Source organism: Antennarius striatus, chromosome 7 (assembly GCF_040054535.1).
Source record: "Antennarius striatus isolate MH-2024 chromosome 7, ASM4005453v1, whole genome shotgun sequence".
Taxonomy (NCBI): Eukaryota; Metazoa; Chordata; class Actinopteri; order Lophiiformes; family Antennariidae; genus Antennarius; species Antennarius striatus.
Window position 1 is genome coordinate 18,743,483 of NC_090782.1, and position 16,463 is coordinate 18,759,945.

A 16,463-nucleotide genomic window follows, 5' to 3' on the forward strand; every position below is an offset into this window, starting at 1 on the left:
TTTACTTTTTATCTCTGCTTTTCATTCACTCTCTACATCTCCCTCCCTCTACATCCATTTCTGTGGATCTTTACCTCCCTTATTCTTTTCACAATTTCTTTGTCCTCCCACTCTGTACCTTACCATGTTTGATGCATTTAGTTTTCACTTCACTTAGTCTTCAGTGTTTTTTTCCTCCCTCCTTGGACACTAAACTGCTTCATATATTTTTAAAATCCCCAAACTTGAGTCTGCAGTTTGTAGTCCCAGTTTTAAAGGTCTTTAAGTCAAATGTGGCCAGCAGCACTACTCCTATATACACAGACTCTGGGAATACTGCCAGCCTGGACCCCTCAGCAGTTTGCGTGTGATTCAATTAAAGTGTGCATTTTTAATTTATAGGTGTGTGCATGTGTGTCCAACTCTGACACCTATCCTGACTCTCATGTCCCTGTTTGTGTAGATAACAACTCTTTGTCCACCTTATGAGCCAAACTGGACCTGCTCCAAATACTAATACAATCTAACAGCTACCATGTGTGCAAACAATTTGAGCAGGTAACATCCAGACGTGATGACAGAGTAAAAGAATAAGTCGGCAGGCCACGGGGGAGAACGCATCAGCAGTAGAGACTAATTTTGGTCATATATGAACAAAAATATCAGCAGTTATAATGTGCTAACAGTAACCAGCTGCTATCTGTTTAAAAAACACACTGCTGCGGCTAGATAGAGAAGGCAGAGTGTAAAATCCTGATTCTAATGTAAGTAGTCTCCTGTGAAACTTTTAAATAGCCAGCGTTACTCAAACTATTTCAGTATTATACAATCTATATTTTTCAGCGCTAGTTTTTAGAAAAGGTAGTCTTCCTGTAAATTATTACAACATGCATTGAAACAAAAATAGGGAAGTGACTGGTAAACATTCCTTTGTAGTTTGAACCGTAAGAAAAAAATATGCATAAGGAAGCAAGCAACTGGCAGGTCAGAAAAACTGTCATGGATATTTGATTCCAATGAAGTCAGTTGTTGTCCTAGAATATTCATATTTCTATAATCATTTATATTTATGTTATTAATTTAAAAATGTCATTTTGAGAAAGAGCTTGTTAAATTGAGATAATCAGATTGGTTTAGTTTTCAAAAGATTACATGTGTTCTGTCCTTAGGTGTGTATATTATGAAATGAAACACGCAGTATGCATTCTGGGGTCTCTTTAGCAAGGCAATGATAACACATAAACTTCATAATGCTGTGGGAAACGTTACTGCAGAAGAACATCAGATGTGATCCAGTCATAAATGTTTTACTTTTTAAACTTTTATTCATGTCCATCAGTAAAATATCCTTGAAACTTTCCACAGGAATTTGTGACAAGATACTGACTGAAGTGCAACATTACCTTGACTAAAGTATGTTTTCTCTGGGTTTCACTGTTGATAATGCACATACGTAGTACAACAGTTCTTTTCAATTCTGGACCTTCAAGCCAGTTATTCTCAGTAAGAGCTTCTCTTAGTGTTGGCTGAGCTCACATGCAAAAAGATTTTCAATTCAAGCAATGATACCACCAAATTATAGTTGGGATTTCTGACACACTGGCACACCTCGTATTCAGGAGCATGAATAGATCCACTTTGCAGCATCAAAGTGTTCTGCGGTAAAGAGTGCAGTCTGAATGTCTAAGTTTATTGTCAAGGAAACATGGCCGACCAATGATCCACTGAGCCACCCAGAGGAGGCTATAAATGTTAACATGGCTAACTGCTTTGTGTCATTGATGTGTTCAAACTCACCAGGTGTCACGACTCAAACACAACTGGTAGAGGAAACCTAAATACAGGGTCACAATGTTTGGCAAGATACAATTGCTGGAGAGTCAGGGTGAACACTAAACAATCTGGCAGAGGACAGGGATGAGCTGGATATAGGAAGGGTTGAGGCATATTAGGGAAGTGGCTGCAGGTGAGCGAGGAGAAGGCAGGTGAAGGAAATGAACTGATTGGAAGTGGATCGGGTCATGATAACAGCAAAAGTAAATGGAATACTTAATTGTCCGGAGACATGACACCAGGAGACATTTATACTTACAGGAAGTTTGCAGAGCTCAAGTTCGCATAACAATGAGGCTCCACTCCAAAGTCCATACTGAATGCTTGGAGGTTAAGTAGCACTAAACTTGTGTACTGAATGAACTAAACTAAACATGCATCTGTTTAAAGTAGCCTTTAAGCATTTTAGATTAAGTTTGTGCTTGTGGCCGATCTCAGTGCTAAACTTCAGAAGTACTTAGTGACCTCTGTTTAGTCAGACAATGACAGGTGTGTTTTTTTTAAACATTTTATCTTTATGTGACTGACATGGGTTTATGTTTGTGTGAAGTAATCATTTCAAATGGGATGTATGAATGTTGAATGAATGAAAAATACTTTAATAATCCCAAGGGGAAATTATTCACCTCTCCTAAATACACATGCAGTCATACCACATATGTTACATAAGAATACATAATAATATAGTTATCACAGTTAGACAACACAGCATTCACCACCTAACTGCACAAATAGAGTGCAGGACTTGCACAATTTGTCCCAGATCCCATTGGATTGCAAGCTCGATGCCCACACGGTGGACAGGCACGTCCATTATAACGAAAGATAGTACAAAACACGTCATCATCAACCACCCGACACCCTGGTACCACCCCAATACTAAATAATAAATAATATGTAAAAGTTTATTTCGATACAAACTATCAAACTAAGTGTAAATAAAATATATCACAATTCCAAAAGAAGAAAACAAGAAGCCAGTTGTCAGGATCTACCTCTAACCGTCATTCCTCATTTCCTTCTGTCTGCAACCAAGTTGCATGTTTAAATGTTGAACACGTTCATTCGTGTGACCGCTTTGATCTGACAGAGGTGTGTGCCTACTGTCTGAAACGTGACAGTGAAATTACCTTCTGAACATGCTATATTACGTGTCCTTGTGATTGTGTATCATCAGCAAAATTCCTCACCATCAATAAGTGTGTTTAACACTTTTGCACTTACCAGAGGTGTTGGTGCACAGCTTCTGAGCTAACTAATGCACTCTGCTATGATGACCCAGTCCATTTGAGAAATGGTGTCACGGCACTTTACAGCACTGCATCTCAACCACATAGGGACTGGAGGAGAGTTTAATAGTATGAAATGTACTCTCAAAGCAGTTTCAAGGTTTTCGGGCCCTGATTTCATATTTCAGTATAGAATGACTTTCATAATGGTCTTCTCTGTTCCTTTTCTTTTCATAGCCTTAACTACTTGTCTCTGCATACTATGCAAAGCCCCATACGGCCCAATTTGCACCACCCAATTTGCTGGTGTCGCTTCAGATTTGTTTGGGGAATAGCTGAGGCCTTTTTCCTGATCCCTGCATGGGTAGGGGGGCACAAGAGGGGTGAGGGTGAGAATGAGGGGAAACTAGGAGCGGCTTAGCTGACAAATTGAGCCAAAACTGCATCAGTAGAGCATAGATCTCCACATGTTCACATAGACACAGATCTATGCGCAAAAATACACATCATATTTAAAATGTAAGGCTTACAGTCACACAGCTAACCCCCAGTCAAATGAGGGGCGATATCTGAAAGAGATGAAAGGGGAAAAAGGGAGGAAGGAATGAGGGATATGAGGATGGAGAGTCGGTGTGCTGACAGGACTGTGACAGGCCTTAATTACCAAGCCGGAGCTATGTACTAGAAGCAGTTTCTTAGGACTGTTGGCATTTGAATAGATTAAAACGGCATTCATTGAACTAAGCTCTCTCACCATCGGCTTGCCTCTGCCATGGATTACAAGTCCTAATCAAAGAGCAGATGATGCAGAGATGGAAGGATGGAGTCTAATAAAGGGCACTTAAATCAAGAGGGGACCAAATAAAGGGGGGACAGAAAGGGATAGGTGTAGGGGGCAATATGTAGATCTTGTGGGCTGCAAGATAGGAAGAATTTGCTGTGGCAGGATAGAAAAACTACAAAGGAGTAATTATTATAACCCTTCTTTGTCCTCTTACTTCTTCCCTGTGCAATTTCCATCCTTTAGCTGTGAGTGTTTAGTGGTGAAAAGAACAGATTTCTCTTCCCAAATGGATTTTCCATTGACTAATCACCATCTCTTTCAATTACCTCCCTGTACTTTTCCCCAATCCTCCATGCTCCTTCAGACACTGAAGGCTGTGAGCACACTTGGAGGAAGTTCCACGGACACTGCTACCGATACTTCAGCAGGCGACACACCTGGGAGGATGCTGAGAAGGACTGCAGGGAGCATAACAGCCACCTGGCCAGCATCCACAGCCTGCCTGAGCAGAACTTCCTCAGAGGTGGGTGCATGTTGAACCACAGCAGGGGGGACAAAGGTTGATGATTGATGATCAATGAACTTGAACTACACTTGAAAATAGTAAGAAACCCCAGACAGTTAAGTCTAGCTTTACATAATACAGCAAATTATTATTCTTTATGAGAATATGACATGTTCCACAGTTCTGTTCCACATTATGGGTCAAACTGAGATTAATCTAGCAACTGCTCTGTTGTTCTCTCATCCCCAGCTTTTCCTCAGTAGCAACTAGTGGCTCATATAGTATTTAAAGGTAACATCCTCCATAGCAAATTGACAAAGGCATAACTCACAGAGCCAAAGGCAAAAATAATAACACCATAATTTATAGCGTCATTAGGTTGTCCAGGAAGATCCACATTCTGTGGGCAGCACTGTCACCTCATGGCAAGAAGATTTTAGATTCTCCAGCTTCCCTCCACCTCCAAAAACATGTAATTATGATGAATTGATCAGGTCTAATTTGTCGATACGTTTGAGTGTGTGCATGAGAGTTGTCTGTCTTTCATGCACCCCCATGATGCTCCGGCGATGTGTCCAGAGTGTACCCCGCCTCTCACCCATAATCACCTGGGATAGGCTCCAGCAACCCAACGAAGCAGAAAAAGTGGCTTTAGAAGAGAAGATTATGGTCATCTTGTCTACAAGACAATTAATGGATGGACCCACGTTCTTTGTCTTTGTCAAGGGTAGAGTAACCTTTCAAATAAGAACACCAGGACCAAAACACCAGAAGTTCTTTCTCCGATATTCTCTAATCAAAAGTCCCCACTCAATCTAAATATTTAATAATTATATGGCCTTTCGTCGAACTGGGTTTCACTCCCCTGTCCTACACAATGCTTCTACAGTGTTCATTCGCATCTGCTCTTGTGCTTTATTATTGCCATCATAGCAATGACAGTTCTTGCCTTATGTGTATCCCATAACTCTGTGATAAATGTCTAGTTCTGCTCCAAACAGCCTTTGAAGAGGTTTATTTTGCTCCCTGCTGAAAAAGAATTCTCAGCATCGGAGCCTGTTCAGCCTAATAAATGTGGATCCCCCATTTGTTGCAATGAAATTGTGCTATAAGCTCTGACATAAGTGTCTGTGACAAAGCATTTAATATACTATCACGGTCTTTCAAAGATATGATTTACTCCATAACAGGTGAAACAAAAACTCCAGTGGGTGTGAGAGGATAACTCCATTTGAGTCCAGTGCAGGAAATGTATCAGTATGCTAAAACCTATTAAAACCAGCATTTAAACATAAGTCACACTTACATTAATTTACATTATGGGTGATTTGTGAGCTAAATATGTGACATTTATAATTTTTCTGTTTTTACAAATACAGACTATATGTCCTTTTAAATTCAGTGGTTTCCACCTATATTTTATTTTACGCTTTGTCTATAAAATTATGAGCATATGTCAAGTTTGACATAAGTTATTCTCGGGTCAGGCAATATTGCCACTCAAATATCCAAACAGTCTTCTCAACATATTAAGTGCTCATGAAACAATATCCTCAATCTTAGCCTCTCGACTTTTGGTTGTGTTCCTTAATCTCATATGTAATAATAAGGCAAGACCATCAGCAGCATCCCTGTGTAAAACTGGATCCACCTTTTGTCATTGACAGATACTAGATCGGTGCCATCCATCTAGCACTAATCTTTATGCAATATGCACGAGGTTAGAAAAAAGTCTATTTAATGTCCTTGACAATGGTCACCTCTTCTACAATAAGGAGATCTAAGCCATTAGGAAGATTGATCGGTGTCATAATGATGTTAATCAGTTACAGCATGATTGAAATTGCACTACATAGTATACGTGCATGCACATTTGCACAAGGCTGCATATAAATTATTCCAAAAAGTTGATAGGGAAATTTTCTTTCACATCAATAAAAAAAATGGATTCTCCATTTTTTTTACCTGGTTCTATACAGCTCCTCAATGGAGTCAGTCTTCATGTGCAGGCGTGTAGTATTGATAAGGCATGGTTGAACTAATGAAAAATATATGTACCATCTGCTTTTTAGGGAGAATATTTGGGGTTTGATACACACTAGGTTGTAAAAGTCAAGATTGTCTAATTTGAGGAGCCATTGTATTACATTATTGTTAGTTTGATTTTCTTCATTTTATTTGTAAATAAAAGAGATTAAACTTCTATTTTCCTTTTTTTTTTTTTTTTTTTATATACCTATCTGATACCCGAAGAGAAATTAAGAGTACATTCTAGTTAATACTTCAAATTCATGCATACATGTTAGTTTGTACAGGCCCCTGTAGCACACGCACATACACAAGGGGGCCTGCATGCAGGGGAAGGTACAGTGGCGGGCAGCCCCTTTGTGGAGTGCCCATTTGAGCGACTTGTAAAGGGGGGTGGCACTGTGCTCAAGGGTGCTTCGGCAGTGCTCCGGAGATGAGCTGGCGCCTCCCACTGTCAGCTCACACTTCGGGTGGTTTTTTGCGCGTGAACGGGAATCGAACCGCCGATCTTAGAAACATTGGACGCGGCAGTGGCTCTACCACTGAGCCACTGCCGCCCCTTTGTTTTGATATTTTGTCCAGAGGAGCTAAACTGTATACAATCTAGACCACATTTTGACACCACATTTTGACTATAGTTGATATTTTAATTACAGTAAGTAGGCAATTTTGTCATGAAGGGCTTATTCTATTATAATGTATTTCCTGTTTATAGGTTTAAGCCATGACAATACCTGGATTGGTTTAAACGATCGAACAGTAGAGGATGACTTTCAGTGGACTGACAAGATGGACCTGGTGAGTCTGATTTGGTAGCCCGCTGTCTACCCAACAGGAACTATCCATGTGGAGGGACTCAGTATTTCTCCTGGAAATATGCTCAGAATAGTTTTTTGAAAAACATATTAATCATTAGCTTTTATTGTGATCCATATTAATATATTTTCTTTGTTCATAGAGTTTTTTTAAAAACTTTTTTCATTTAGACTTATCTTTGGATGGTGTTCAGCATATAGTCAGAAGCACACACTTCAAATTTATCGTTATTAAGAGAGGAATTCTCATTTTATACCTATGAAAGGAACACAGAGGAACAAAACATACAGCAAAAAAACAAAGTCAGTAATTTATTATTATTGGAGTTTAAAGAGGGAGTGTCCTAAATTTTTTTTATATATTTATGTATTTATTTATTTATTTGTTAAATGTGCCTGTTTTTGTATTTGTGCGCAGCAATATGAGAACTGGCGTCAAAACCAGCCAGACAACTTCTTTGCTGGAGGAGAGGACTGCGTGGTTATGATTGCTCATGAGAACGGCAAATGGAATGACGTGCCCTGCAACTACAATCTGCCCTACGTCTGCAAGAAAGGAACAGGTGAGAGACAAGAGAAGAGGAGAGGGTGGCACAAGAACTACTCAACTTTAACATCTCATTAAGGTGACTGGTGGAGGGGTATAGAAGCATTTCGTTGCAGATGAGAAGAAAGAAAAGCTGTTAGGAGGAAGCAGCTTTGAGTTTGAAGAGTGAGACATAGAGGAAACAGACAGGAGATGGTGAGAGTAAGAGGAAAGGCAAGGGAGAATAAACCTCACTGAGCTATTAGTTCTTTAGTCTGAAATGGTAAAGCGACAAAATTTTCTTCAATCTGTATTTTATGTAAAGTAGCTCTCAAGTGTTGCAGCCTATTCCTGCTAAATCACAGAGACTAACTGCATGTACCTTCGGGGGGATTCTGAACATTACGTTGTGCTTTACATACATTATAAATGTCTGTGTGCCGTGAAGAGATTAGAACTGAACCTCCTCATTCAGTCACGTACGTACGTACATTCACACTCATTACTGCTCACCAGCACTCCTTCTTCTGTCTGTCGTCTTTAAAAAGTTCTCCCGTTCTTCATGTCACAGCTGTTTTTCGTCTGCCAAATGTTGTGCTATAGTAAGGTGAAGTATGTCCTCAGGCAGAAAGTACTTTGTGCATAGTGTCCAGGAAACTTAAGCTGAGCATATTGAAGTGAGCATGGGAGCACTTGCTTTCTACACCACTAGCTCCTCTCCATGTCCCCTGTCGCAGCCACCCTTTCTTAAGGCTGAAGTTAGGCCACCACGCTCTCCTCTGAGAACCCATTAGAGCTCAGTTTTACCAAATATTTGCATACAGGTCAGACTCAGCCAGTGGCAAGAAGAGACACATATTAATATCTCGGTGGAGGCTGGCTTAAATGAATCTGGCCCTTATTTAAAATTACATTTTGGATGTGAGATTAAAGTAAAAGTCAAGCTTCTCAGCTCCTACTCAAAAACTTAAGAATAAAAGTAGATTATGTGAAATAAAAAAGAGTTAAGCACACTTTAAAACCTTTGTTCAAAATATTATTAGTTAGAGTGAATTCATGATGTGTTCTGAATGTGTGTATTTCCCAATATGTCAGATTTAGGCTGCTGATTAAATTGAATTAGGTTTGAGTGCGCTTACTGTCTCATATTTAGATGACATTTGTCAGGGGCTCAGTAAATTTAGAATTTAAATTTCCATTCTAATATTTATTTGGCATTTCATCCCATCAGTATCTGTCAGAGTGCTACCAAATTCTCCTTGTCAGTCTGTTCCTTATTATTAAATCAGATTAAATCATAAATATGTTATACTGATGTTTGTTTGATGAAGCATAAAAAATATTTTTTAATTTTTGTTGAATTATTCAACAAAATTTATTATTATTATGATTTTTTTTTTCTCGATTTAAATGTTGTTATTCGATGAGGTTTATGAGTCAGATAAGCTAAATCCTTTCTCTGTCAATCTAAAGTATTTTGGAGGCCTTTAAGACGTTATTACAGACAGTAGAGAGAAAGAAGGTAATGGTTGTTCTGTTACCAGGGTGCTCCTGTTGGAGGGGCTTAATTTATGATCACTTTTAAAAATAAATAAATAAAATCCCTTTTCAGCCAGCCTCATCGGCGATTATTCCAAGAGCCTGAACATTAAAGCTGTATAATCTTTAATGACTGTCGTAAGTCAATCATTTGTTTATTTCACTTTAAATTATTTGTTGTGTTTACTTGTAAAGCCTCAGGGAATCCAACACAAGCAACTCACTTCTGGAATGAAAGGAAGTTATTTCCCACATCAGCCAGGTGTTGCACCACCTCTGATGTTGCAAATCCACAGCATACAGCCCACCTCTAACCTTAATCAGTCAGTTACAATCATCTGCATCTTCTGCTCTTCCCCCTTCCCTCATGTTGGCCTCTTTTCACTCTCAGTCATGCCTTGTCTTATCAGTGAAGTTTGTCAGCTCCATACTGAGTATTTGCCACCTGATTTCCTAATGCTTGCAGCTCATGTTATCTGTTTAATAGTGCATTTGAATCAATCACAAAGTAGTAGCACCATCTGTTGTGCAGATGTTTTTTTTTTCCAAATAAGTGAAAACAGGTGATTCTGAACTCAAGGAAAGAGATTCATATTCAACAAACTAATTTGTTGTTTCACTATCAGCAGTGATGGAATATATGTTAAACATTTTTTTATATTTCCCAAGAGTCACAGACAGCATTCCCATATCAGTACAGAGAGCTAAATAACTGATAAGCCCCAAGTAGCTGTGTTTTTACCTCCGGGTTTGTCATATAATTAAAACACAAGTCAAGAGATCAAGTAATCTTGAATCTTTCGTTGCATCTATCCAACTGAAAAACCAGTGAGTCCATGATATGCAAATGACAACATTTTGTTTTGCGCAGCATCACTTTTGTCACTTTATATTGATGCAACTCTTGATCACAGGTACTTATCTTTCATTGGCAGTATCTAATTGCTGGATCAATATCACATGAGGAGGCTCAAAGTAAAAAACATTTGATGGAAACCAGTTGCCTGGAAGTTTTGTATTTAAATTTTAATCATACAACTACAGAATTATCTAGTCTTCTGCCTGTAAGCTCTTCCATGAGAGGATGAGGGCGAAATTACATTTAAGAGGACATGGAAGTATTTTCACATCATTAAATTATTTTTTATTGTTAGGTTATTCATGTTCAGGAAATCTGATATTGCAGTACATCCTCAACAATACAGGACTTTTGAATATGATAAACTTTTATAGGTGAGTTGTCCATGAGGAAGTGATGTAATCATTGCTAAATCCACACTTTGGAGAGCAGAACTTCTATTGCCTAAATTTATTTTTAAAAATAACTCTTATGCTTGTTTGCTGTGAGAATATGAATTAAAAATACAAGGTTTTGGTTTGGACGAGACTTGGCAGGTTCACCGGAAGGTGAAGAAGCCACATGGGAAGAATAGTATGAATGCTGAAAAAGTATACAGCCTTCATGTCCTTAATTGAAGCAGAGCTCATGGTCCTTTAAACCAACTCCACACAAGCAGCCACATTCCTCCTCGTGGGACCCCATCTTATCATAGACATCACTGCTGCATGTAGTTACAGACAGCAGTGAGGTGCATTTCAGGGAAAGAGCAGAAGTTCAAGACCCAGGAGACGTGAGGAGATGCTCTCTCGCTCTTCTACTCAGCATATGAAATTATTAAACATTTAACAGGACTCAACAGACATTCCAACCGTAAACAAGTTTAAATCAGCTTGTAAACAGTACTGACTCATCCTAGGGAGGCATGAGTTACACATTACTATAGAGTCGTTGGTATTTTGTCCCAGAAACCAAAGAGACTCCCAAATCTTTTTCTGTTATTTTAATAAAACGCTTGATTGAGCAGTTTTGCTGAATCTACTGTTGTGCCGCTGCAATCTTTTCCTTATTTCTCAATGATTAGCACCGCTCTAATGTGGTTGCACTCCTGCAGCGGGCGTCTGCACGGAGCTCAGGGTGAGTTTACATCCCTTTGATTAAAATTATTACATGAAAACAAATCACATGAGCATACGCAGTCACATTCATGTGATGTTGTCAAACTGTGATCTATCAGGACTCTAGTGTGGGAAGCTAATCACTCTCTTTGGCAACTCCTTTAATATATTCCTATGTGTTTGTGTTCATTAGATATTTTGTATTGACACAAATGCAGTTATGGAGAGTGGAGGTTTGAAGTTTCCTAAAATCGCCTCTGGAGAAACGACTTTTTCTTATTTGTTCAAATTAAAACCTGAGGCTGCAATAATGTTATCTGAGCTTTTCCTGCTATTCTTTGCCATTTAAATCATTAGCTATGAAAAACAGGGCCCGTTAGTTTGCTGTCTGATTTAGTCTGATTCAAATATCATCTGAAGAAATCTTTATTGTGTATTATCTATATTTTGGGGATTTGCAACTTCTTGTTGTACAAACCATTTATTTTCTCTTATTTGGTTTGGGCTGTCAGAAAACATTCACACAAACATAACACTGCGTTTCTTGTTTAATAAAAACAACCTAATTTGTCCACATCCACTGTTCACGCATGAGGCTCACTCCCTGTAGTGTTTCTCTGAGAATACACACACACTTCCATGTTTCTCTGATTCATTCTAACAGGATTGTCAGTAGGTATACAGATGCTTTGGGGCAATGAAAGAAATCTGAAAGGAATCAGCATCTAACTGTCTGCAGCTCTTCCCATGTAACTCACTTGCTTTGACTACCTCCTACCACACAACCCAATAACACTGAGTAGGGAATACCATGACAAACATGCTGCTTTCAAGTGCACACCTAACAGTCATGAAAGTAACTAACACTTATCTTCAACTGTCGGCTAAATCATCTGATTTGACTCATTAAGACTATGTTCTATTTATTATGGAGTAAAACGTAGATATCTAATGTGGATCTCTACTGCATTTTTTCTGCAGAAGATGACTGTTCTTGTCTGTCCTCGTCCTCATCTTCTGTCTTTTCCTTCATCTTTTCCATTTTCACCCTTCACCTTTCACCCAGACTTCTGTATTCTTCATGAACCCATGTATGGATATTTTTAAGTCCGTATACATATTATTGGCTGCTTAAAGACAGCAGTTATTGTCTTAATGCATCTCAATGTTTTTACCTTATGAAGCTAATATAGCAACATGTTAGCACATATTTTCCTATAAACCCACTCAGTACAGTGGATGGATGGATGGATGGATCTAAAGATGCTAAAATGATCCATAGTGCTATGTAGAACACAGTCTTTTTCATTACAGATAGTCATTTAATTCCCATTATCTAGATTATCACAATGCAGTTTTTGAGTCGAGTAGTGGGAGATACCACATTCTTTCTTTGTGCCAATTTCATCCTTTACACAAACTTTTTAATGTACATTTGAAACTGTGTTGGACTCATCAGCCTTGAGAATTGCAGAAGTGCCACCAGTAAATGAATGTTTATTATTGCAGCTTCAGAATACTTTTATGGGCTCTTTCTTGTGGTTCCTCCCTTAGCAGCAGCAGTTTGAGGCTTTATTTTAAGTAAGACCTTCTCACTTAAAGTGTCGCCCATAGAATCACAGTTCAATATGCTTTTTCCAAGTCTAGAGGCATTTCCTTTTATCCCTACTTCAGTTCTTCCTGACTTTTCTTGCTCCAACTGTGAGAAACCATTCAACAGTGAACATAGGTGAGGGCTAATTGAAAGCTTCCTTTTAGACCTCCATTTGTGTTCAGTCAGAGATCACCTCAAGTGAATAGGGAGGTGGTTATCGCCTCTTCCTTCCACAACACATAAAACTGTAACTGTGGTATTAAACCTTTCATCTGAGTTAATGACATTGCTTTCCCTTATTAAGAATTTAAGAGGTATTAAGACAAGGACAAGAGAATTAAGAGAGATTGTAAACATTTTGAAGGCTGATTAAGTCCTTTCATGGCTGCCTTTAGCTTTAAAGTGTGTAATTCACATTCAAGAGCAGGAACAATAGTTTCTGGTGTTAGAAAACTGTGATGAGGACGCATCTTTGAAGTTTCTCTCGCCTAGAACAAGTTTCCACAATCCTTAATCCCTCACAGTGATGCCTTGTCTTTGACAGGTTGTACTGTTGGGCCACGCTTGTTGCTGCAGAGTTCTTTTTAAATTGGTTTTAATTAATTTAAAGTACAGAATTAATTTAAAGTACTGAATTAGTTTGAAGTTAAGACATCATCAATTAAGTGTAATCAATTCTATCACAAACACCAATACAAGCATGTATATATGTTACAACTGAAAGCTAAATTTAAAAATAATGCACAGCATGATAGAACAAATAAGGTTCCTTCTCAATTTAAAAAAAAAACAAAATTTGAGAAGTATTTTTCAATTGAGATTTATGCATGAAAAGAAGAATGCAGCTCACATCAATGATTATGTTTTTAATATACATAACGTGACTCCTTCTGTTCCTTGTTGCCTCAGTATTGTTAAACATTTATAGTTGAGGTAGGTGACAATTCAGTGTTACAGTTAAAAACATTCATGCGATGCACCTTCTTTCACCTCTATTAAATAACAGCAGCTATGTTGTACACTTTCAGCATGTCATGTCAGGAAGTTTAACTTGAAATTGCATTTCAATCGTTTCCATGATGTGATGCACAACATGATCTGGGGCAGGGACGGGTGAAGCTTCAGTTGCAGGATGAACACATATTCGCCTTCTCCCTCCGCCACAGAGGTTGGTCCCTTGGTCAGGAGAGCAAAAACAAATCAATGCAGTTGTTTGGGTTCCTCCCTGAGGCGCGTCCATCCATCAATCCCTGAGCAAAATGCTAGCCATGCTTGTGTAAACATTTTTCCTGTTTCTGTGTTGGATAAAATCAACTGGACTTGTGAGAAAAGCTGAAAGACATTTTGCCTCTTATCTATCCTGAATGGCTGGTGGGGAGTTTGGTATGTAGCCCAGTGGTGGTCTAGGTCGAGGTTGTTAAGTCTCCAACCAGTTAACCCAGTTGTTAAACCCAGTTAAATATGTATAGGTTTCTCTGTGCAACTGAGGATTCTCACTATAACCTAACCTAACCTGTCTGGCTGAGAATCTAATTGAATCTAATTTTGGTGGTTCTTCAACTCTTTATATTAAATTACTATTATTATTGAATTACCTACCTTGCTAGTTGTTTACTCACAGACTTGGACAGATAATTGTTAATGTTTTAGACCAACACACTGATGTAGGGAATCCAGGTATAACTCTTCATCCCACCTGTTCTTCCTTCATAGAATCTGTGAAAATAACAGAAGTGAATGATCAGATTAATGTTCTGTCTTGTCCTGTGTTCTCTACTTGATTCGTCAGTGCTATGCGGAGCCCCGCCGGCTGTGGAAAATGCATTTCTGATTGGTCGGAAGCGTTCCCACTATGACATCCACTCTATAGTGCGCTACCAGTGTACAGATGGCTTCCTGCAGCGCCATGTGCCCACTGCAAAGTGTCGTGCCAACGGAAAATGGGACCGACCCAAAATCATCTGCATAAAATGTGAGTTTTGCACAACAGGACTCTTCATGGAGCCAGATGGCAGACGATAAGACCCAAAGCAGTGTTTTCATTTTTTAGTTTATTTTCACATCTACATTAACCTATTTTTAGCTTTCGTGTCCGTAAAATGAACCTCAACATTAGCCGCCCTTGGGAGCTCCTGTCATCATGCACACTCAAGCTAACAATCCCCACTCTCATTACTAATAATTGAAAGTAAAAACATTACTTTGGTTGCAGACTAAGTCAAAATCCCCAGGGTTTACTTAAAAAAGCTGGGATCTCCTTTGAAGATCCTTTCTTTTTTGGTGAGCAGTTAAATTCAAAGAATGTTTATTGAAAACATAAAATGTTCAACCAAAGCAAAATTTGACTTTTATACCCCATAAGATACGAAAGGTTTATAAGAACTAAATACTTTCATTTGCAGCAGATGTTCTCATATCTGAGAAGGAAATTACAAACTGTAGTCTTACAGTCAGTAATTTATGTCTGAAGCTACGTTTAAATTTAGAGCAACTTGTCTCCTGAAAAAATGAGTAAAAGTTTCTTGTTATGTAATTTTCACACACCTATCATATTGTATCATATCATATCGTACCTCTTTTGAGCCCCAGAATAAACTTAATTTATTTTATTCTTTTAAAAGACTCATTCCACCTATGACAGAACAGATGGAATAGATGTCATAACTTTTCAGCATAATTTCTGGTTTCTTCAGAGGAGTTATAAATGGTTGGTATATATAAATATTCAATGAACTGCTCCTTGATTTCATTGCTCACTGTGACAGTGATGATGAAAAGCTGCAAATGTATTCACTGTTGAAAGTGATAAGAATTACTTTTCCTATAACTCGTACCTTTGGGCGGATTTGTTTTCATGGCCTAGAGTTAGACTGTCATTATCATTCAAAGCGGACAACATGTCTTTGTCGGCAAAACTAGAAAGGGACGGAGCAGCCTAATTTGGCATTGCACCCCAGGAACAAGCTTACTGTACACTGTGGCTGCGAGTGGGCGGCTCTTGCTAAGGGCACCTAGTTGACTCTATCAGAGATAAAATAGATTCCATCACTGGGATGGAAACTGTCAAAACTTCTACAGAGAAAGGGGAGGTTGTGACCTTTTTACAGATCTTTTTTCCCTGAATCCCTCTGATGCTTGTCAGTGATTCATCACCAGCTTATATCAGTTGTAGTCATTATTCCATGTCTGGCTTGGCTCTTAAATAAATGATTTGGCCTCTTCTTTCATTTCGCTGTCACTGTCATTGCCCTCTGTTTCCTCCGTCAGCCCGGAGAGCCCACCGTTCACGGCGTCACCACCATAAGGGCAGGAGGGAGCGCAGGAAGCACAAGAAACATGGCCACAGAGAGGGAGGACACCACGGAGGAATGCAAGGCCAGGGCCACAACCACATCCACTTCTGAACCAAAAACACATCTCCTTTTTGTTTCTCTTCTGCTGCCGACTGCAGTCTACCCATCTTATGTTCTCCCTTCTTCTCACTCCACTCATACACACCTTACAGATGAAAACTCTCTGTCCGAGCCTCCTTCTGCACTCCCCTGCCCCACCTATACCTGCATCCCTGGCTGTCCAGGTCAGTGAGTGTCATAGTCAATTCTGAGGTCTGCCAAAGCACCGTTAGGCCTCACTAAGACTATAACAAAATGTATTTGTACTCTTTTTACTTTCCAC

The 16,463-nt window shown here is 38.9% G+C and overlaps 1 protein-coding gene across 1 annotated transcript in view; it reads left to right on the forward strand.

Annotated features, from left to right (window-relative positions):
- Positions 1 to 16,192, forward strand: part of ncanb (neurocan b) — a 130,386-nt gene extending 114,194 nt beyond the window's left edge. Inside the window, exons 11-15 of the mRNA XM_068320405.1 lie at positions 4,190 to 4,348; positions 7,074 to 7,156; positions 7,592 to 7,736; positions 14,578 to 14,760; positions 16,056 to 16,192. Coding sequence (XP_068176506.1) covers positions 4,190 to 4,348; positions 7,074 to 7,156; positions 7,592 to 7,736; positions 14,578 to 14,760; positions 16,056 to 16,192 — 707 coding nt within the window. The remainder of the gene's footprint in view (positions 1 to 4,189; positions 4,349 to 7,073; positions 7,157 to 7,591; positions 7,737 to 14,577; positions 14,761 to 16,055) is intronic.
- The last annotated feature ends 271 nt before the right edge of the window (positions 16,193 to 16,463 follow it).